We start from the raw sequence: 24170 nt of genomic DNA on the forward strand, positions 1-24170 counted from the left end.
TGGATCTATGGGGATATTAAATTGTGATTATTTGATAACCAGCATCACAGTGATCATCACAGTACCATTATATTCAACACCATGCGCAAGTAGTGATTGGGTGGTAGTGATAGATAAAGTCATGTCCCAGCACATACACATGTATTTAAGGTAAGAATGTTGGTGAGTTATGACAGAGGTGGCCCTTCAATACACAAACACAATGGATAAAAGATTTGAATTGATGTGTATGGAAAATATTGGTCTACATCTATGTGAACACAGAGAGAAATAGGTGAACTTATTTCATTAGGTTCTTTAATTTGTACATAAATAAATACTGTTTAGACTTCAGGCAGTCATCAAATTTCATACATGATAAATAAAACAGATTGTGGTATATCTAGTTTCACAGACATCACCTACCTTACTTTTTTCTATATTTTTTTTTAATCTATTTTTCTTTTCTTTTTTAATTTGTTTTCAATATGCAGCTTGAGTCATACAACCAGTCAGCTACAAGACAGAGAAGAACTGCACTGAACCAAATACAATACTGAATTATACTGGAGTAATACTGCAGGAATGGCAGTCATCAGCTGAAGCAGTACTGCAGGAATGGCAGTCATCAGCTGGAGCAGTACTGCAGGAATGGCAGTCATCAGCTGGAGCAGTACTGCAGGAATGGCAGTCATCAGCTGGAGCAGTACTGCAGGAATGGCAGTCATCAGCTGAAGCAGTACTGCATTGAAACTGGTTCAATACTGAAATATACTGGAGCAATACTGCAGGAAAGCTGAAAAATAATGCTGCACTGGCAGTGGTGCACTGTAGATAAGATAATTGCATCAATAAAATGTGCACAAACACCTGTCAGCATGTATACAGTTTACAACAGTACAGGAAACAGCTTACGAAAGTACAGCTGGTATACAACACAGACAGGTGTCCAAATATGTATACAGTTTACAACAGTCGAGGAAACAGCTTACGAAAGTACAGCTGATATACAACACAGACAGGTGTCCAAATATATGCCCCCTGTGAAGTATATGTGACAGGATATATAACAAATGACATGAAATCTATGTGTCTGTTATAGATCTAGGACAGAATCTGTGTATCTGTCAGAGATCTGGGTGATATAAGTCCCACACGGTCCTAGTTGATCCTTTACTGTTTACAAAGGATCACAGAGACACAGGCCCACCACTCTACAGCAGACAGATACTAGAGTCAGCAAGAAGAATGTACAACGACAGCAAGGATTGCTGTATATCACAAATATCTTCAATGTGTTTTACAGCACCAATTAATTAGCCTGATGGCCTCTGTATATCTGCATTCTGTATCCCTAAACATTTAAATTCACATAAAAACACTTAAAAAGATTTCATTCACACAATTACCTGAAACAGATTCCAGGCTATATTTACTGGAGCTGTCTCATATCTGCAGATACAGAGGTCGAGATTTGTTTAATGCAACCCTTCACAAGATTACTGCAAAAGGACATACACTTAGTGCTTTAAAGCTTTAGTAAAATAGAATTAAACTTTAAATTTGGATTATGTCCTCTGAATAAAGTCTTTAAACAATTTTAAATTCACACTGAAACTTTAATCTGAATTAATTCTGACTTACCTGTAACAGACTGCAGCTCCTTACTTGAGCCACTACAAAGTACAATTGACGAGTCGAGGCTACTTCACCACACCAAACTGACCAGTGTGCTGGCCAGTAGGAGAAAACTATGATTATGAACTGAAGTAAGAACCAATAGAAAATCACTTGGTCAGGCAGTAAACTGTTAGAGATAGGGCAATTTATGATCCCTTACAACTCAATACTTTAATATTTTACACCATTAAATGCTTGAAAAGAGCCAAAATGGATTTTACGGAGCCATTGAGAGGCAATTAAAACAGCAGTTAAATGTCCGAGGTCTTACTCAGATATTTTGCTTTGATTTTTTTTCTTTAATTGCAAACATAAAACATGATACTGAAATGGAAGTAAGGTCTTATATTACATCTGATTTGTAAAGCTGTACTTCAAACTTAACATGATGCTGAATCTAAATTTTCAAAATGTTAGTTACAGGTAAAAAGCACTGTGAATCTAACACACTAGAGGTTATCTGTGTGGTGTCTCCTTGATTAACATCCTGTGTTATAGTGGTTGCTATGGAAACACAAAATAAACAAGTTTGTATACTTGACTACTGTTTCTTTATTTTGGATATTTACAAAATTATTGGCCACAAAATGATCTTAACCGTATCAGACCATGACATCAAGTAATTCTTGGTTACACTGAAATATAAAAGACAAGAAATCAGCACAACATAAAACGCATCCCTCCATATTCTACACAAACATCCCATTAGCCCTCCCACTGGTTGAGCACATGTAACATTTTGAACATTGAGGTCAAAAAGTTGACTTGGATTCGAACCTGTGACCTTTGAAATTTAACAGTACCCTCTGAAGTGACAATTAAAGTGTCCATTATAGGTTGCGTTTTATTAACGGATTTTCTTAACACTTGGTGATTTACCTCAGACATCAGTAGAGTTGATAGTTCAGTGTATAATTGTTCTCCTGTAACTTTACAAAAGCTGACATAAGTACACATATACTTCACACTAGCCTTTGTGAAAAATACATTTACCTAGATATATTTGATGAAAGATTAATCTACCTACATGTAAACTATCCAGGATCCTGTTTTATATCTTTGTTGGTTTTCTTGTATATCAATGACTACACTAGCGATGTTTTTTTCTTTTCTTCAATCACCAAGTTAAATCTTTAGACTTAATGAATAATAAGTTAAATGAGATTGTAATTAAATGAAACATATCAGAAAGACAACTTGAGACTTCTTTAAAAGGTTTCTGCATTAAAATGTGTAACACAAAAACATTAGAAAGAATGTGTCATCCCTTGTGACCTTTTGTATAAAAACCTGGTACTTATGTTATTTTTTACCTACCCTAGACCTACACACTGATCCACTAGTGATAATATTCTTAACACTTTGAAACATATTACAATATTGTCTGACCTTTTGTATAAAAACCTGGTACTTTGTATCTTATGTTATTTTTTACCTACCCTGGACCTACACACTGATCCACTAGTGATAATATTCTTAACACTTTGAAACATATTACTATATTGTCTGACTCTAAGTTAGAATCCCATCTCTGTATATAAAAAGATTGAAATTCTCCATTGAATTGTAAGAAGAAAAAAAATTTCAAAGCCGGATAATTAGAGACCTATAAGAGAGTATTTTGATCCTGATCGGTCCCAAGCTATTGAGTAATGACAGGTTGTGGTTTACCCACTCATCAGTACAATATCACCGAGACCCGTTAATACGATTCCTGAACACTGCATTCAGAGAGAAACCAACATGATTAGATAGTTTGGTATTGGAATCGACAGAAATAAACTCCACATTGGTCAGAGATATCAAATGACAGGTGCTTTAAATACCAATGTCAGGATTTGTATGTACCTGAGTTGGCAGACTGTCAGGTATGTCGTTATATAAACAACATGTTCACTGCATACGTGTGTAGATCCTTGTATATTTATACTTGTGATGTATCAGACTTTTACATAAACTTGATATGTAATAAGGATTGAAAACACGAAACTTTTTTATCATAAGTCAACTCAGTAAATTTGCAAAAAGAAACAAAAATATTATGGGATATATAGGTAAGGAAAATGATAGTATATATTGGATAAGTCAAATTCGTTTTTCTGTTTAAAGTATTTTATACAGAAAATATAAAAGTTAGCAGACTGCAATTTGCCTGTCATTCAACAATGGACTGATTAGGACACAATATACAATACTGTATGCACCGTTTTTAACATACACATGAAATGGCCAATATTCCAATACTGTCTAGTCATCCTGTCAGATATTTGTTATCCCCGAGAGCCATCACATTTCCTATAGTAATCAGAGTATTAGCCTTGGAAGCCATCGACATCATGTAAGGTAACATCAGATTAAAAACAAAATCGATTGGAAATGGTGTAGTTTTCATACACCAACCATGATGCCAGGCAAAAATATATTGTAAGTTATGATAAAGTCAGTTAACTGTAATATGTTAAATGCGAGATCTCCTAGGTAGTCCTTCTTATGAAAAACCAGTCATTTGGAAAATCATTTAAGGTTCAATAAATGCTTGCTACAGAAATTTAAGTTTCCATTCCCCTGGTTTCCTACTACACAGCAAAAGACTTTTAAGGATTTATAGAATCCTTCACCTATAAAGAGGTGAAATAGATAGGTAAACATGAGGCTTACTGAGTGTTTGGATGCTTAAGAGTCTTTCTGAGTTTAGATCCCCCAAATTGCTGTGACTTCACAGTTAATATTACTGGAGAATCTGATCCCTAACACCAAACCTACCCCATCCCAACCTCTCCTCCTATCACCCCTCCCCCACCACTCTTTCACTCTTGAATTGAACAGTGATATCTCACAGCAGTAAAAACATTGATATGCCTGTGAGAAAATCATACCACTGCATATTATACTGTCCTGAACTACTTATTGTTACACGTTCAATATACCAATAGATGAAAAAGACTTATAAACACTAGCTAACAATCAAATGTTCTGTTTTCTGGATGAGTTTCACCATATTTTACTTTAAATTGTTAAATTTTAAAATTAGTATTCCTTCCTTTAAAATTAAAATCAAATTAAGGTAATACATATTACACACCTTTAAAAACCATCCAACCATTGTCTACCGAAGGACAATTTTAGAAAGTTGTAAGGAATGTCATTGTGATTGACAAATTGGGCATTTGAAGGCTGTACTAGAACATTTGCCTTAATTAGCCGTACCTGAATCTACCTGTTGTGTGTTGAAGGTAGTACAGGTAAATTGTAACAGGTACACCTAATCAACCCTATAGTACAGTTATTTACATCACATTCCAAAAGTCATTCTTTAAGTTGTTAAAGTGTCAATGCAACCAATTTAGTCAGTAAGTTGATAAATATACCATTTATTCATGTAAAAGAACAATGAATATACCACCAATCCATAACCACAAACATAAGGTTTTATTTCAAAATGAAAATAAATTAGTAACTTCTCAATGGTAATGCTAGTTGAAGTGATCAATATCAGTGTCACAGTATTACAGGGTATACCTATGTGATAATATCTTCCTCAGGATTAACGATAAATTGTAAACTACTTTCCAAACATTGTTTTAACTCCGTGACGCTTGCCGACATATGCCATCTCATTAACATATAGAAGACATATCTTTGAATTGGTTATTTATTTGACAAGGTGACTTTGAATCAATGCAGGGGACATGCACAAACATTCAAATAATCAATTAAGATTATCATTACATAATAGTTAAATGGTTAACATATATAGTATTGATTAACTTCCATGTTTAAATGTTCCTCGGTTTTGTTGGCTATAAATTCTAAAACGACAATCAACGTTACATTGTTTTAATGTTTTAAACCATTTTGTACATAAAGGGTCTGGTTTACACAGGTACCCTGAACACAGATTCAATTACAGTGAAAATCCAAAAGATGAACATGTTCATAAAGATATTCAGATTTAAAAGACTCCCTTTACAAAGTTTCAGTTACACATGTAAGTTCTGGCTGACATTCAGAGCTATTTACTAGGACCAGCCAAGAGTTAGTTGGTCCTGGATGAACAGAAATGAAAGGCAGATACCACCAATTACTAAATTAAGAATGTTCTTATATGTACTGTAGGGATTGGACTATAGTCATACACGGTGATGTTGTTTAGTAGCAAGTAAATATAGCTCTAAGGAGTATGAGGACAGCATACCAAACAACCTTACTCCAAGACTACGCCACAAGGTGCCTTGTTGTACACTAACAACCCCTTCCCAAAAGTTCCCAAGAGTTGTCATGATTACTCAGGATTCATCACGATCTCTGTCTTGTTCACATTATGTTCTTCAAGAGTACCCATGTTTTACTAGATAATAGCAGGTTGTGTCAAGAGAAAGTGTATTTGTGACCAGGGGCTCAAAAAGGTAACCAGACTCAACAAATATGATAATTTTAAGGATTATATGAAATTTTCAATAAAAAAATACAGCCTTTTAGAAATATTCTGTTGAACTTCTATCGTATTCCTGAGACCTCCAAATTCTTGTCATGTCATGTGTGAGGCAGTGTTTAGCAATATGTGCAAATGTTGTGTAGTAAATGTCTAGAGTCTGGATGATTTAAATTCTAGGTTTGATAGATTTGTATCAGATATATCAAGTGTCACTTTGGTGGGGAACTCTATAGGTTAGTTAATATCATCAATTAAATCGCCACACATTTATATGTAAATGATTGAGCGGAACAGTGTACGTATCAGATTTCATCAAATATAAATCTCCTGGTATTGAAGTATCAACTTCTATTTACATTTGTATCATTTATAATTTAGACAGGCTTTACAAATTATCTCCCTTGAATTTGTAACTCTAAAATTTCTAATTAATTTCATCAAACTGTTCACATTTCAATTTTATAAATAAAACCTGCTAAAATCACTCTCAGTAAATATATGATTCCATCTCAGTTTCTTCAATAAGACAAGGTAACAGATCCTCGGGAGGTATTTAACATATCAAAATGGTATTCTACATCTGGCAAAACATGCATTTACAAGCAGAGGCCCCCAACTATGCTCTTTTATTAATCATCATTGATATTCAATATCAAATATTCATGACTTTAAAAATACAGGACAATAACACAACTTGAGTTGGCAGGGTCCATTTTTACACTAGAGAAATGGAGCTGGCCAAGAGCAACTTTAAACTAGGGAGATAGAGGTGACATACCGTAATCGAGATTTACACTAGAGAAACGGATGACCTGATTACTGAAATATAAAACCTGTCCTGTATCAATGGAACAGATTTTATTTCCTGTCTTTTGACATAATGCTCCTATATCTCCCTGGTACAATACTGTAAACCTAGAAATTTTACATTTACACCAGCAACAGTCCCCTCATTGTTTCAGGTATTGCATTACCCAGATCGATCAAATAAACCAGCCCACTTTGATCCCATTAAAACCCGATGATAGACCTATCCATACTGTGGTGTTGAATCTAACTCTGACAGTACAAATTCAATACTTTATCAAACACTCAATCTTACCTATTCCTGGTAGGTCTTATTTCCACCATCAAAATAAAACACCACAAGGTAATATATCAGCAACACGTGTCCTTATAGCATAGTTCACACAATTTCATCACATCTGTCTATAATGATAGCAAAGAGAAAGTAAAAAACAGAAATTAATTCTATAAAAAAAACAATCTATTCAAAAATTTAGGGAACGAAGGAAAAGGTACAATGTACCTGTATAGAAATGTCATCCACAAGTTTGACTTGTTAGAGATTATTATAATCTTAGTCAGGTTTGATTGTCATAATAGACAGGTGGTCCCTTAAAGCAGGTTTGACTGTAGTAATAGACAGGTGGTCCCTTAAAGCAGGTTTGACTGTAATAATAGACAGGTGGTCCCTTAAAGCAGATTTGACTGTAGTAATAGACAGGTGGTCCCTTAAAGCAGGTTTGACTGTAATAATAGACAGGTGGTCCCTTAAAGCAGGTTTGACTGTAGTAATAGACAGGTGGTCCCTTAAAACAGGTTTGACTGTAATAATAGACAGGTGGTCCCTTAAAGCAGGTTTGACTATAATAATAGACAGGTGGTCCCTTAAAGCAGATTTGACTGTAGTAATAAACAGGTGGTCCCTTAAATCAGGTTTGACTGAATTATAAACAGGTGGTCATTAAGTCAGGTTTGACGTTACTTATAGACTGATTGTCTCTAAGGAAGGTTTGACTGTTGTAATAGACAGGTGGTCCCTTAAAGCAGGTTTGACTGTAGTTATAGACAGGTGGTCTCTCAGTCAGGTTTGGCTGTAGTAATAGGCAGGTGGTCCTTTAACGCAGGTTTGACTGAATTATAAAGAGGTGTTCATTAAGTCAGGTTTGACGTTATTTATAGACTGATGATCTCAAAGGCAGGTTTGACTTAAATTATAGACAGGTGGTCTCTTAAAGCAGGTTTGACTGTAGTTATAGACAGGTGATCTCCAACACAAGTTTGAATGAAATTGTAGACAGATGATCCTTAAGACAGGTTTTGCTACATATTGTTTTAGACAGGTTTGTCTCTAGTAATACATTCTATCTCTTTTATATCTATCTCACTGTAGAATGTATGTGTTTTCTTCTCATTCAATAAGAAACATTTGTTTTATTTTAGAATTGTTTTCTTTTTTCACAAATGGTTTGTAATCTTTGTGTTTCAGAAGTTCTGACAACCTAATGATTTGTATATATAAGATATCAAGCAAAACAAACACAATCTTTATCATTTGGTAGTTACATGGTAGACCAAATCAGAACTGTTCATGTAATGGCACTTATTAGTTGAAACGAAAAATATTTCTGTAGACCAAGAATGTGTGATAACAAATCAAACAAATGTGACTTTTCACACCATAATTGATTTCCAATCTGCTCAACATCTAAACAGGCAAACATCTGAAAGTCCCACTTGACCCACGCCACCAGAATAGGGAAGCTTGTCATACCAAAATTCACCAATATTGATCAATCTCCAAATCACAAGAGGTTCTCTTGAGTGCTCAATAAATACACCAGGTCTTTTCATACTCCTAAGAATGTTAGTATTAGCTTACAAACATTGCTACATTTTTGAAGATTGTAAATATCAATATTATTCTGAGATTGTAAATATAACCAAGATTCCAAACTTTGAATTATATCTTTGTAATCTGCACACTTCAAATTTCATATATATTTCAGCACAATACTAAAATGTACATCCGAAACTCCAGATGAGCATATTCAAAGTTGTATCAAAACATTTTTCAACACTCAATTGAATTTCATTCAATTTTTTATTCTAAAATCTATGTTCAATCTTGAATTCTAAAAATCACGTTCAATCTTGGCTTCCAAAATCTACTTTGCATGTTGAATTTTAAAATCTATATTTAATTTTGAATTCTAAGATCTACATTCAATGTAGAATCTGAATTACCATCCAAACCACCATCAAAAGTTCCATTCAAATGATGTAATCACATTTCATTAAATATTAGATATATTCAAGCCTTTATTTAGATATACATTCAAAGTTACACAACTAAAACACAAGATATCTCCATTAATGGAATATCAACTTTACGTATGAAGGGAAACAGCAATGTATATCTAAAAAGCATTGAAATGGTTCACGTAAACATACCTGATCAGCTGACACCAGGACAAGGCTATCAAACTGTACAATCCCAGCTGGACACTTGTGAGACCATAAATTAACATGGATATTGGGACTTCACAAGATGTTGGTCAATAAAGTGTTCAATCTGCATCATAAATATGACAGAAAGATAAATATTGGCCTAGGTATTGGCTACTTGTGACAAGTCACACTATTGACACACATATCTATATACCTCACAGGGTCTTGGTATTGGCTACATGTGACAAGTCTCACTATTGACACACATACCTATGTACCTCACAGGGTCTTGGTATTGGCTACCTGTGACAAGTCTCACTATTGACACACATATGTATATACCTCACAGGGTCTTGGTATTGGCTACCTGTGACAAGTCACACTATTGACACACATATCTATATACCTCACAGGGTCTTGGTATTGGCTACATGTGACAAGTCTCACTATTGACACACATACCTATGTACCTCACAGGGCCTTGTTGTTGGCTACTTGTGACACACGGCCTTGGTGTTGGCTACTTCTGACACAGAGCCTTGGTGTTGGCTACTTGTGACAAGTCTCACTATTGACACACATATCTATATACCTCACAGGGCCTTGGTGTTGGCTACTTGTGACACACGGCCTTGGTGTTGGCTACTTGTGACAAGTCTCACTATTGACACACATATCTATATACCTCAGAGGGCCTAGGTATTGGCTACTTGTGACAAGTCTCACTATTGACACACATATCTATATACCTCAGAGGGCCTTGGTGTTGGCTACTTGTGACACACGGCCTTGGTGTTGGCTACTTGTGACACAGGGCCATGGTGTTGACTACTTGTGACAAGTCTCACTATTGACACACATATCTATATACCTCACAGGGCCTTGGTGTTGGCTACTTGTGACACAGGGCCTTGGTGTTGGCTACTTGTAACAAGTCTCACTATTGACACACATACCTATGTACCTCACACGGCCTTGGTGTTGGCTACATGTGACAAGTCTCACTATTGACACCCATACCTATGTACCTCACAAGGCCTTGGTGTTGGCTACTTGTGACAAGTCACACTATTGACAAGTCACACTATTGACACACATATGTATGTACCTCATACGGCCTTGGTATTGGCTACTTGTGACAAGTCTCACTATTGACACACATACCTATATACCTCACAAGGCCTTGGTGTTGGCTACTTGTGACAAGTCACACTATTGACACACATACCTATGTACCTCACACGGCCTTGGTGTTGGCTACTTGTGACACAGAGCCTTGGTGTTGGCTACTTGTGACAAGTCTCACTATTGACACACATATCTATATACCTCACAGGGCCTTGGTGTTGGCTACTTGTGACACACGGCCTTGGTGTTGGCTACTTGTGACAAGTCTCACTATTGACACACATATCTATATACCTCAGAGGGCCTAGGTATTGGCTACTTGTGACAAGTCTCACTATTGACACACATATCTATATACCTCAGAGGGCCTTGGTGTTGGCTACTTGTGACACACGGCCTTGGTGTTGGCTACTTGTGACACAGGGCCATGGTGTTGACTACTTGTGACAAGTCTCACTATTGACACACATATCTATATACCTCACAGGGCCTTGGTGTTGGCTACTTGTGACACAGGGCCTTGGTGTTGGCTACTTGTAACAAGTCTCACTATTGACACACATACCTATGTACCTCACACGGCCTTGGTGTTGGCTACATGTGACAAGTCTCACTATTGACACCCATACCTATGTACCTCACAAGGCCTTGGTGTTGGCTACTTGTGACAAGTCACACTATTGACAAGTCACACTATTGACACACATATGTATGTACCTCATACGGCCTTGGTATTGGCTACTTGTGACAAGTCTCACTATTGACACACATACCTATATACCTCACAAGGCCTTGGTGTTGGCTACTTGTGACAAGTCACACTATTGACACACATACCTATGTACCTCACACGGCCTTGGTGTTGGCTACTTGTGACACAGAGCCTTGGTGTTGGCTACTTGTGACAAGTCTCACTATTGACACACATATCTATATACCTCACAGGGCCTTGGTGTTGGCTACTTGTGACACACGGCCTTGGTGTTGGCTACTTGTGACAAGTCTCACTATTGACACACATATCTATATACCTCAGAGGGCCTAGGTATTGGCTACTTGTGACAAGTCTCACTATTGACACACATATCTATATACCTCAGAGGGCCTTGGTGTTGGCTACTTGTGACACACGGCCTTGGTGTTGGCTACTTGTGACACAGGGCCATGGTGTTGACTACTTGTGACAAGTCTCACTATTGACACACATATCTATATACCTCACAGGGCCTTGGTGTTGGCTACTTGTGACACAGGGCCTTGGTGTTGGCTACTTGTAACAAGTCTCACTATTGACACACATACCTATGTACCTCACACGGCCTTGGTGTTGGCTACATGTGACAAGTCTCACTATTGACACCCATACCTATGTACCTCACAAGGCCTTGGTGTTGGCTACTTGTGACAAGTCACACTATTGACAAGTCACACTATTGACACACATATGTATGTACCTCATACGGCCTTGGTATTGGCTACTTGTGACAAGTCTCACTATTGACACACATACCTATATACCTCACAAGGCCTTGGTGTTGGCTACTTGTGACAAGTCACACTATTGACACACATACCTATGTACCTCACACGGCCTTGGTGTTGGGTACTTGTGACAAGTAACACTATTGACACACATACCTATGTACCTCACAGGGTCTTGGTATTGGCTACCTGTGACAAGTCACACTATTGACACACATATGTATGTACCTCACACGGCCTTGATGTTGGGTACTTGTGACAAGTCACACTATTGACACACATACCTATGTACCTCACATGGCCTTGGTGTTGGCTACTTGTGACAAGTCTCACTATTGACACACATACCTATGTACCTCACACGGCCTTGGTGTTGGCTACTTGTGACAAGTCTCACTATTGACACACATACCAATGTACCTCACACGGCCTTGGTGTTGGCTACTTGTGACAAGTCACACTATTGACACACATGCCTATGTACCTCACATGGCCTTGGTGTTGGCTACTTGTGACAAGTCACACTATTGACACACATACCTATGTACCTCACAGGGTCTTGGTATTGGCTACCTTTGACAAGTCACACTATTGACACACATATCTATATACCTCACAGGGTCTTGGTATTGGCTACCTGTGACAAGTCACACTATTGACACACATACCTATGTACCTCACAGGGTCTTGGTATTGGCTACCTGTGACAAGTCACACTATTGACACACATATCTATATACCTCACAGGGTCTTGGTATTGGCTACCTGTGACAAGTCACACTATTGACACACATATGTATGTACCTCACATGGCCTTGGTGTTGGGTACTTGTGACAAGTCACACTATTGACACACATATGTATATACCTCACAGGGTCTTGGTATTGGCTACATGTGACAAGTCTCACTATTGACACACATATCTATATACCTCACACGGCCTTGGTGTTGGCTACTTGTGACAAGTCACACTATTGACACACATACCTATGTACCTCACAGGGTCTTGGTATTGGCTACCTGTGACAAGTCACACTATTGACACACATATGTATATACCTCAGAGGGCCTTGGTGTTGACTACTTGTGACAAGTCACACTATTGACACACATATGTATGTACCTCACATGGCCTTGGTGTTGGGTACTTGTGACAAGTCACACTATTGACACACATATGTATATACCTCACAGGGTCTTGGTATTGGCTACATGTGACAAGTCTCACTATTGACACACATATCTATATACCTCACACGGCCTTGGTGTTGGCTACTTGTGACAAGTCACACTATTGACACACATACCTATGTACCTCACAGGGTCTTGGTATTGGCTACCTGTGACAAGTCACACTATTGACACACATATGTATATACCTCAGAGGGCCTTGGTGTTGGCTACTTGTGACAAGTCTCACTATTGACACACATATGTATATACCTCACAGGGCCTTGGTGTTGGCTACTTGTGACAAGTCACACTAATGACACTAATACCACTGTCTGATAGTATACCTCCCCAAACAGTGGTTACAATCATCAACTTAAGCAGAGTCAAAGCTGGTTCAGCTTCAAACACTGCTGTGAAAGTGTTACACAACTCCTACTGGATGACAGATGTAAAACTCCAAACAATTATTCAGCTTTTAACCAATGTCCCTTTTAAAGGAAAAATTAATGTCCATTAGTTATAACTTCCTACCTCAGAATTACAATTTCCTATTTGATATAAAAAAAATACTTCATTCCAATGTACACATGTACCTTTGTACCAGATATGATCAGGTCACCTGTTTCCTGACCTTTGAAACTAAACCCTCCATTTCTCCCTTTGATTCCCCATCCCCACTGTGACTACCACTTTGACCAAAGCACATTGATTCCTGACTAAGTGGGCCTATCCGTTATAAGCACTTCTGTCAATTCTTCGATCACAGGATTGCTGCAAAATCAATCAGGATTATAAATTGCTAAATAGCAAATGTCCCTAGCAGGCGATAAGTCAGAGAAATAAAGTGACATATCATCACTTGTTACAGGAGTGACAAAGATAATCCTACCTACAGATCTCCCAAGATCAGGGAGTGTTTGATATTTAAGATCCCTACGTACAAGTTTGAACCAAGAACCAATTCAATATTGGGCAGATACAGGTCAAATGTTCTATCTCACAAACACCAATTGCACTATCAAATATTGCACATCACAGATCAAATATGCCTTTAAAGGGACAGGCAAAAAGCACCAATAAACGTCCTACAATTCACTAAATATACCTCACAAATGGCAGATACAAAACATATTCCAGATATTCCATCAAACACATCAAACTTTCATCTTTCAACGAGCAACTACAAAATTCAAAAACATCACTTCACCGACTAAAACACAACTTCAGTATCCAATTGTAATTTACCAATGTTGTTGTTTATAATCCAGACAATGGGTTACCTTCAGTATTAAGTTTTAATTTACCAATGTTGTTGTTTATAATCCAGACAATGGGTTACCTTCAGTATCCAATTATTATCATCTGGTAATCAAGGTTGTTGTTTATAATCCAGACAATGGGTTACCTTCAGTATCCAATTATTATCATCTGGTAATCAAGGTTGTTGTTTATCATCCAGACAATGGGTTACCTACAGTATCCAATTATTATCATCTGGTAATCAAGGTTGTTGTTTATAATCCAGACAATGGGTTACCTTCAATATCCAATTAAAATTTATCAATGTTGTTGTTTATCATCCAGACAATGGGTTACCTACAGTATCCAATTATAATTAATTAATGTTGTTGTTTATCATCCAGACAATGGGTTACCTTCATTATCCAATTAAAATTTATCAATGTTGTTGTTTATCATCCAGACAATGGGTTACCTTCAGTATCCAATTATAATTTACCAATGTTGTTGTTTTTCATCCAGACAATGGGTTACCTTCAGTATCCAATTATAATTTACCAATACTGTTGTTTTTCATCCAGACAATGGGTTACCTTCAGTATCCAATTATAATTAATTAATGTTGTTGTTTATAATCCAGACAATGGGTTACCTTCAGTATCCAATTATAATTAATTAATGTTGTTGTTTTTCATCCAAACAATCAATAGATGTATTAAATGCTCACTCAATTGACAATATTAAATCAGTGTGTGAAATCAAAATAAAACCCAGTTTCAACAGTTCATTAGATGTTTGTCTAAGTAATGTTTAATTAATGTGAATGTAGGAACTGCTATATCACAAATAATGTTTAATTAGTACAAATGGTACTCCTGTATCACAGAGCAGACAGCCGCACAAAGAGACAAAGGTTCATAAGTTAATTGACTTTAAATTAAAGACATTTGGTCAATCAACTCCACTGTATTCATGGCCATGGTATATATCAGTCTTGGAGTCATTGAGTACATGTTTACAAACAGATACCTTCAATACATACACCCAACAGATGTATATACCATTATAAGAACAGTACTGTACAACACTCATTGAAGCAATAAACATATGCAACCCAATAAAGTTGTAATTTTTGTCACAGAAAAGAAACCAATATGCTTGCTTGTTTGTTGATTTTACTGCCCCATGAACAAACAGGGTCATTTTGAAGCAGGGTCTCCTTGCAAAAGCTGATGGACTATTATACTGAACAACATGCAGGAGGCCCACCACTTGCTATTCAGGTAAATTGTCTTTCTCTTAGAGACCATCATGACAGCAAAGGACAATCTGTGATCTCATTTTTTAAGATGCATAAACTGCACTGGTAAGAATTGTAGAATAACACACCATGGATTTTCACCAGAATTGCTGCGCTACCAATTGTATAACCAAAGCCCCTATTATTTATATAATTAAACTCAGGAAGAAAGTCAATCTACTTAAAGAAACAAAGATCTAACTACTTCAAGGAACAAAAGACAAATTACTTGAAAAAACAATGGTCAAAATACTTTGACGAACAAGGATCAAATTACTTAAAGGGACAAAGGTCAAATTACTAATAGGAACAAGGGTCAAATTAATAGAGGGACAAAGGACAAATTACTAATAGGAACAAGGGTCAAATTACTTAGAGGAACAAAGGTCAAATTACTAATAGGAACAAAGGTCAAATTACTAATAGGAACAACGGTCAAATTACTTACAGGGACAAAGGTCAAATTACTTAAAGGAACAAAGGTCAAATTACTTACAGGGACAAAGGTCAAATTACTTAAAGGAACAAAGGTCAAATTACTTAAAGGAACAAAGGTCAAATTACTTAAAGGAACAAAGGTCAAATTAAAGGCCAAATTATTTAAAGGAACAAAGGTCAAATTACTTAAAGGAACAAAGGTCAAATTACTTATAGGAACATTGTTAAGATCAAATTATTAAAAAAAACAAAGATAAAATTATTTAAAGGAGCAGAGGTTAAACTAAATTATCATTTCTTTTGAAAGAATAAGCATTGTTGATGTTTCCAATAGACTTGCATTTGTTTGATGTTACCAGGATGTTCTTATATGACCAATCTATACAAAACATAGCACTTTTCTTACAGACACCTCAAAGATATAGAAACAACATTTACTTCAAATAAAGATTGATCCAATGTCATTTTGATACTAAGAATGTGTTTTTAACAACAGATATTAAATCACAATAATTCATGCTTTACCAAACAAATCAGATATGGTCATTTTCATGACATTCTCTTCATTTAATGGCTTCCAGGGTGTAAGACATCCATATATCGAGGATATTAAGGTAAACTTGATGTGAAGATCGAACGTCCGATAATGAGATATTAACAATTTAATCTTGATTTCAGATCAAAACATTATCCATTATATATGATTTACATCAATTAATGTATTTTCTCCACAAAGGAATAAACACTGAATATGATTTTTTGTATTGCATGTTATCAAACACATCCAACATTTACAGCTGTGCATTATTAATTCTTTACTTGTTTATCTTGAGGAATTTTAATACTTTTTTAATTTAATCTTTTTCTCAGTCTCTTGATAAAGTTGACAATGAAAAGCTGTCCATCAATAGGTAATTATTATCTAAAATTCTATGTACATGTATCTTTGGCAAGTGTAAGCACAGCAGTAACCAGTCTTTGTGAGTATCATACTCTATTCAATACAGGTAAGAAGTGTATTTTGACATTTTGTGATAAATCCAATAGTAATGGGATTTCATTAATCTATGTCTATAACATACTGGGCAAGGGTTAGGGGTGGTGGGAATTACATCATTTGTCATTGTAGTAATGACTGTTTACTGGAGCCTGCATTACCTGAGGTAAATTTCAACTATATCAATCTGTCAACAACTTTCTACCCTAGAATAGTATACTAGAGTAAAATAAACAGATGATTCATCAAATTTGTCAAATTCCATTTTAATGTAAAACCTAATTGACTATAGGGGTTATCTAGGTTACCTTGGTAATATAACACATAGCCCAAACCATTAACTCAAACCACACTCCTAATTACTACATACACTTCAGAAATTATGAAGAATGACCTCTGCCCTTCACCTGAGTGATCATTAAATCTATTTAAATGTAAAACATTAACAGAAATTAGATATGATATTCAACTTCAATGTCATTTAACTTTCCTCATGATAAAATTATATCATCTATGAAAGTATTAGTGTTATACAATAAAACTGATTCCTCTATGAAAGTATTAGTGTTATACAATAAAACTGATTCCTCTATGAAAGTATTAGTGTTATACGATAAAACTGATTCACAAACAAATAAAGGTAAAAGACAATTTCTCCCTGAGGAACAGAATAGTGTGACAAAGTAATGAGGAATTCTTAACACATGGTGGACCTTGAACCCTATGACCTTGACCTAAAGCTAACCAGACGTAGAACACAATCATACAATAATTTCTGGAATTAACTTGTTTAGGTGTGAGATATCTTGTACACTAGCTTCTCACTACAGATCATCTTCTTTTGTTAGCTTTGTTTTAGAAAAAATATACAGTAAGCTTATTATCAACTTTCAATTACTTGCAATTAACTTTAAGTTTTCACTCAAACAAAATCATCAAACAGTCAAATATGAATTAGTCAAGAGTGTTATAAATCTTTTGAGATGTGTAATCATGATTTTCTTTCATTTCCTGTTCCACAGCACAACACTTTGTTTGGATGTGACCTCAATCAACTGTTACATTTCATACTGACAGCCTAGTTAGAGACTCTATGTATACTATATATATACTCTATGTAGGTAAATTAATAGTTAACCACTAAAAAATCAAGACACTGAATTATAAATCTATTCTTTGGTAATCGTAGCATTAATGATTCTGTAAATGTTCATTCTATTCCTGAAACAACCTTCAATTCATCAAAATGTTTGCTATTTATTGCGATATCCTGTTGTTAGGAACTAAGGAAGGAAAAGTGTTGACATGCCATGCATACTGGTCTAGCACCTCATGAATCTAACTTGTCTGAAATCTAAGTTCAAATGTACACCACATGCAGGAGTTATCTTTCTGAATAAATGTCACACATCAGGACATTAGATAAAGGTTGACAGAACTCACCTGATCAGAGGAATTAAGCCATGACATCACCGATTCCATTTTATTGAATTTTCTACATCAGATCCAGCCAATATGTCAAACTGATCTACTTCTAAATGTTTCTGTGGTGTGGTGAGGCATTGAACAAGTATACAAGGTTTTCCTGAATGGAAGCAATATATTTTCCAATGTTTGAAAACTGATTGATTGTTGTGTACTTGTTATGTCATCAGAATTACATTACATCCATGTAAATCCAGTTTTAATCCAAAACTTACACAATCTTTACACAGCAGAAATATTGATAATCCTACCAAGACATTCAACAAACAGGAGTTAATGTCATATACATCACCATTCAGGAAAATTCACCTGGATTAGATACAGATTATTACAATATCAAATACATCAGTTTATTCCAAATATAAATCCAATACAGAATTCAAATCTTCACTGAGAAATCTTACATGAATTATTGGGTTACTGATCCTGTTTTGAAAAGTAAATCAAATAACTTTTTCTCCATGCACTGTCGTGAAATGTGTGCCATTGTGAATCAGAAGGTTATTGTAGAAAGCCAGAGTCCTGTAGAAACCCAAACTTCACTAGCCATCAGTACTGCATGGAAATAACTTCAGTAAGTTTTCGTCAATAACACCTCTTAAAATGATACGATTCTTCTACTTGACAAACTGAATTCCAGAGATATATCAGATTTGATAAAATGTAGGTAAATTGCTGTAAACTTGTGGCAGCATTCCCTGGTCCAAAAACATCCAGGGAGTGGAACCCTGGTCTGACATCATCGACTGGGAGAAACTGATGATACGAGTTATAGAAGGTGAAATTCTGACCATTATATCATGCTGTAGTCAATCTTTATATGTGTGTGCTTGCTATCTGAGGTCGGTTATTTACGAGATCAATCAGTAGAGAAAGCAGAGATTTAATTCCATTTACTCCCTGTCTATCTACAAACCAAACAATCACACATCTCTTTATCAGAGTCCTGATAACTTCTCTCTACTAACTTTTCAAACTTTCTTATTCAAACACTTTATTCTCTATTTGATACCTATTGAAAACCAGGGTGTAGCTTCAAGTTCTTAATTGTTGAAATTTAAGCAGAAAAACCGATATTTATATAAAGAATTTCAATTGTGTTGGATAAACATGTTGTAACTTACCTTTTTCCTATTTTGTATGATATATCTACTGGCCATTCTGACACTCAAAGCACTTTATATCCCAACCTCCGAAATTTAAAACCCACCAGGGGGCCACACTGACAGTGTAATGGCACTCAATACCTCCATCTGTAGAGAGCACCTAATGGTCCATCAGAATTGGTCAGAACACTTCCACCCAACAGATGAAAAGAGTCCATAAAGACACACCTGACTTCTCATTAACAGGTGTATGTCCAGGTAGATTTCTCATTAACAGGTGTATGTCCAGGTAGATTCCTCACCAACAGGTAAATGACCAGGTAGATATATTACAGTGTATGTAAATACACTCTGACACACCTGGCTTCTAGCTATTGATCATACAGATTTTTTTATACTTTGACACAGTATTACTACCAGTAGGGTTGATTCCAATACTCAAACCTGATTGGTTAATAGCATGTCAATGGCATTAAATGTCCCGTCGGGGGTCAGGTACAGGACAAAAGGAAGGCCTACTGCTGTCATCAGCTTTTGTCTTAAAGTGTGGCCGAATTCCATATATGAAATACCCTCAGCTGTAAATCAATGATGTATAATGATTTTAATGATGGATTGCTAATCCAAAAAGACAACATCCTACAGCTAGTTAGTTATAACACTCAGGAAACTCTTACCTATATAATATACATACATTGATTAAGACTTTAAAGTAGCATTTGTTCCTAATTCTATAGGAGAAACATGTCGTGGTAACATTTTAGTTTTTATTTTCCTTTGACAATAAAGACCTGCCTGCTATTAAATCCACAGCATCTATTGCATTCAGCAAAATGCCACATGAGAATTTTAAATTCAGGTCGAGAGTGAAGACTTGGACCTGAAACATGTCAACAACTTGATGCACAAATAAATTGTGATTGGAAAAGGAGCTGTACCTGTTGCCTTCACTCACGTCCTACATTCTACCGTTTTTCAGTGAGGACTTTTTGTATCCACAGCAGTTCCCCGAAGAATTTACCAATATATTAATCGATTGTGAGACATTGTGCCTCAATCCCCCCAGTGTTGATTTGAGATTAAATATTTAACTCCTGGGTTTAATGTCTGATAAATATGACATAAGATACTTTTATCATCTGTGCAAACAGAAGAGAATATGTGTATTATAGAACCCTATTCACCTCTGTTATAGGTTTACAAAGTGACATCTAGGAAAGTTTCTGTTTTTATATCAAATGTCATTGAAACTAAAGACCCAAGGTCCAATTCAGATCCATATTCAAATAAAATAGTGAAAAATAAAATCACTGATTATGATATATTATTTATCCACTGATTTCAGTGATGACAATGATGCTGTTTTACTTAAGGTCAGTCTGCTATGTCTAGTCAGCACAGCAACAGTTACTGCAGGCTTTCATTTTGAATTAAAATGATTCAGTTTTTAAGATAAAAATTGGTGTAAGAAAAAAGACAGACATAAAAACAAATAGGACAATTCTCTCAACTTTAAAATACTGGCAAAAAAAATTAATTTAAAAAAAAATTAGAAAATATGTTTTACAGATACAGTGTACTCAGCTAACCAGACTGTAATAGTAGGGCGAAGTCTATGGTGGACAACTAAAATACACCTAACGGTCGGATTCTCTCGCACGGCTGGTACCGACAACAATCAATGACTCGCAACAATTACCCTGACATACACAATACACCATTAAATTGTTTCCGGACTCACAAATTCATTCCACTTTGAGCGATCATTGGAGTGTGAATTGTCCTGAGGAGTCTAAACAGACACGAGACACACAAACATGAGGTAGTGTTGTTCATGACACTATTCATATAGGTAACCCATACTTGATTAACCTTTGTACCAAAACACTAATATATTTGACTGTGGTGGTTTAGTTCAGTTGATAAAGAAATATAGAATATTATTGTTTTAAAGGTCATAAGTACAGTGACCTCCAGAACAACGACAAATAGTTGGACAACCAGCTTCACTCAGAACCTTCCTTACATAGAAATGTAGACTTGAAGCTATTAGTAAAGAACTTTGGATCTATCAATGATATCAGAAGGTAGCACAGGTTTCTGTCATGTAGAAATAGACGCACAAAGTGATGAATATAAGTCAGTATTTCTAATTTCTGATAGTAAGCACTTTCCACAGTTTTCTATTTGTTTTTTTTATTAAAAATTACATACCTGGTAGATCTTAAATCAAAATCCTTCAAAAGTTTGTTCAGAAAGGATAAATCATAGACTTGAAACGTAAGGACAGCTACCGTAATTACAGATTCATGAACACCATACAACAGTATTCAATTACTGATAAAATGTTCCTCTTAAAAGTCTTTGATATAAGTGTGATACTAGGAAGATGGTACATTTTCAAACATTTACAAATGCGCATATCGAACAATGCACATCAAATAAAACCTACGTGAAATAGCATTATAAGCATGAGATAGTTACGTAAATATAATTATATACTTGATAATGTAATGTACAGATAAATGTGGTTTGAGTTAATGTTAAAATTTGTCCTGTTAACAGCCAGTCATTTAAGGGTGTGCCAGGTTTGGGTGGCAGAGGTAAGCCAATGTTTGTGGAGGAATACAAGCCACCAGCCATCAGTACCTGGCAAATTTTCCACACTGACCTTGAACCTATGATCCAGAGGTGGTGGGCTAAAGACTGAACCACAGACACTGTGTACAGATAAAATAATCTGTAGTTCATATTTTCATCAAAAGAAATGAGATCTGACCACACTATTTAACTAGTATTTTTCAGCTATTTCTGAAGTTTTAATATTTTCAATATACAGCAACATCTGGTTTACACCAACTTTTCTCTAGGAGTTGTATTACAGAGTCATTACTATTTTTAGAAGCCATTAATTTTTTTTCAGTTTCCTTTCCAAAATTCCTTTTAGAAAACTTTTATGTATGATTAGATATTTAAAATATTTAAAGCTTTAGAGTTAAAAATCAACTTTTTAAGTTTTATTACCTTAATGGAGTTTTCTTCCACAGCAATTAATGAATTACATAAGGAATACTAAAAGAGTTTACATACATTGTATCTCAAAACTTTGTACATATGTAATGTAATTGAATGCAGACTTGATATTGTTTCTATTCAAAGCACCAATTGGATTACTTAAAACTTGTAAGGACACAAGGACTTTAAATGAATCCAGATCATTGTCAGTGTTATTTTCCTTCAGGTGGAAAACCATTTACCACTGTCTGGTTGTAGATTTAAAAGAAATCACATTCATGTTGAATCTTGACCTTTAATTCAGAAATGTAGGACAGGTGCTTGTCTTTAGCTCTCAAACAAAACCTTGTGTTTCTGCCAGTATTTTGCTCAATTGACAGATTTATCTAACACACAATCAGAATACTTTTTCAGTGAAATTTGTATACAAACTGACAGTAAAATCCAGGCAACCTTACACAGGATATGGAAAATGGCATCTATGGACACCAAGATCAAATCATAGTATGCACAGTAAATTCCGACACCTAGATCCACTGATACTAAGAACAGTAAATTCTGACACCTAGATCCACTGATACTAAGGACAGTAAATTCTGACACCTAGATCCACTGATACTAAGAACAGTAAATTCTGACACCTAGATCCACTGATACTAAGAACAGTAAATTCTGACACCTAGATCCACTGATACTAAGAACAGTAAATTCTGACACCTAGATCCACTGATACTAAGAACAGTAAATTCTGACACCTAGATCCACTGATACTAGACACAGTAAATTCTGACACCTAGATCCACTGATACTAAGGACAGTAAATTCTGACACCTAGATCCACTGATACTAAGAACAGTAAATTCTGACACCTAGATCTGACACCTAGATCCACTGATACTAGACACAGTAAATTCTGACACCTAGATCCACTGATACTAAGAACAGTAAATTCTGACACCTAGATCCACTGATACTAAGAACAGTAAATTCTGACACCTAGATCCACTGATACTAAGAACAGTAAATTCTGACACCTAGATCCACTGATACTAAGGACAGTAAATTCTGACACCTAGATCCACTGATACTAAGAACAGTAAATTCTGATACCTAGATCCACTGATACTAAGGACAGTAAATTCTGACACCTAGATCCACTGATACTAAGGGCAGTAAATTCTGACACCTAATTCTGCTGATACTAGACACAGTAAATTCTGACACCTAATTCTGCTGATGCTATACACTCTAAAACATACTGAACCTTCTTATAATCTTCAGACAACCATGTACTTTTGATTGATCACTGACACAAGGTTTATCTAATATCAATTGATTATCAGACTTCACCAAAACTCTAAACATTCTTGGAATCTATTTTATATCAATTGACCTTTGACCCTCCTCTTAACCTTGACCGATGACCATCATTCTCCAATCAATTCTCGATCTTGATGATGTGATTCTATCACATTGAT

The 24170-nt window shown here is 35.7% G+C and overlaps 1 protein-coding gene across 1 annotated transcript in view; it reads right to left on the reverse strand.

Moving 5' to 3' along the window:
• The window catches only part of LOC132560649 (DNA repair protein RAD50-like), a 63222-nt gene extending 62515 nt beyond the window's left edge, over positions 1–707 (reverse strand). The window contains exon 1 of the mRNA XM_060225313.1: positions 558–707. Within this exon, the coding sequence (XP_060081296.1) occupies positions 558–707 (150 nt within the window). The remainder of the gene's footprint in view (positions 1–557) is intronic.
• Positions 708–24170: the final 23463 nt, after the last annotated feature.

Source organism: Ylistrum balloti, unplaced genomic scaffold (assembly GCF_031769215.1).
Source record: "Ylistrum balloti isolate Yb309-2 unplaced genomic scaffold, AGI_CSIRO_Ybal_v1 Utg371090, whole genome shotgun sequence".
NCBI lineage: Eukaryota > Metazoa > Mollusca > Bivalvia > Pectinida > Pectinidae > Ylistrum > Ylistrum balloti.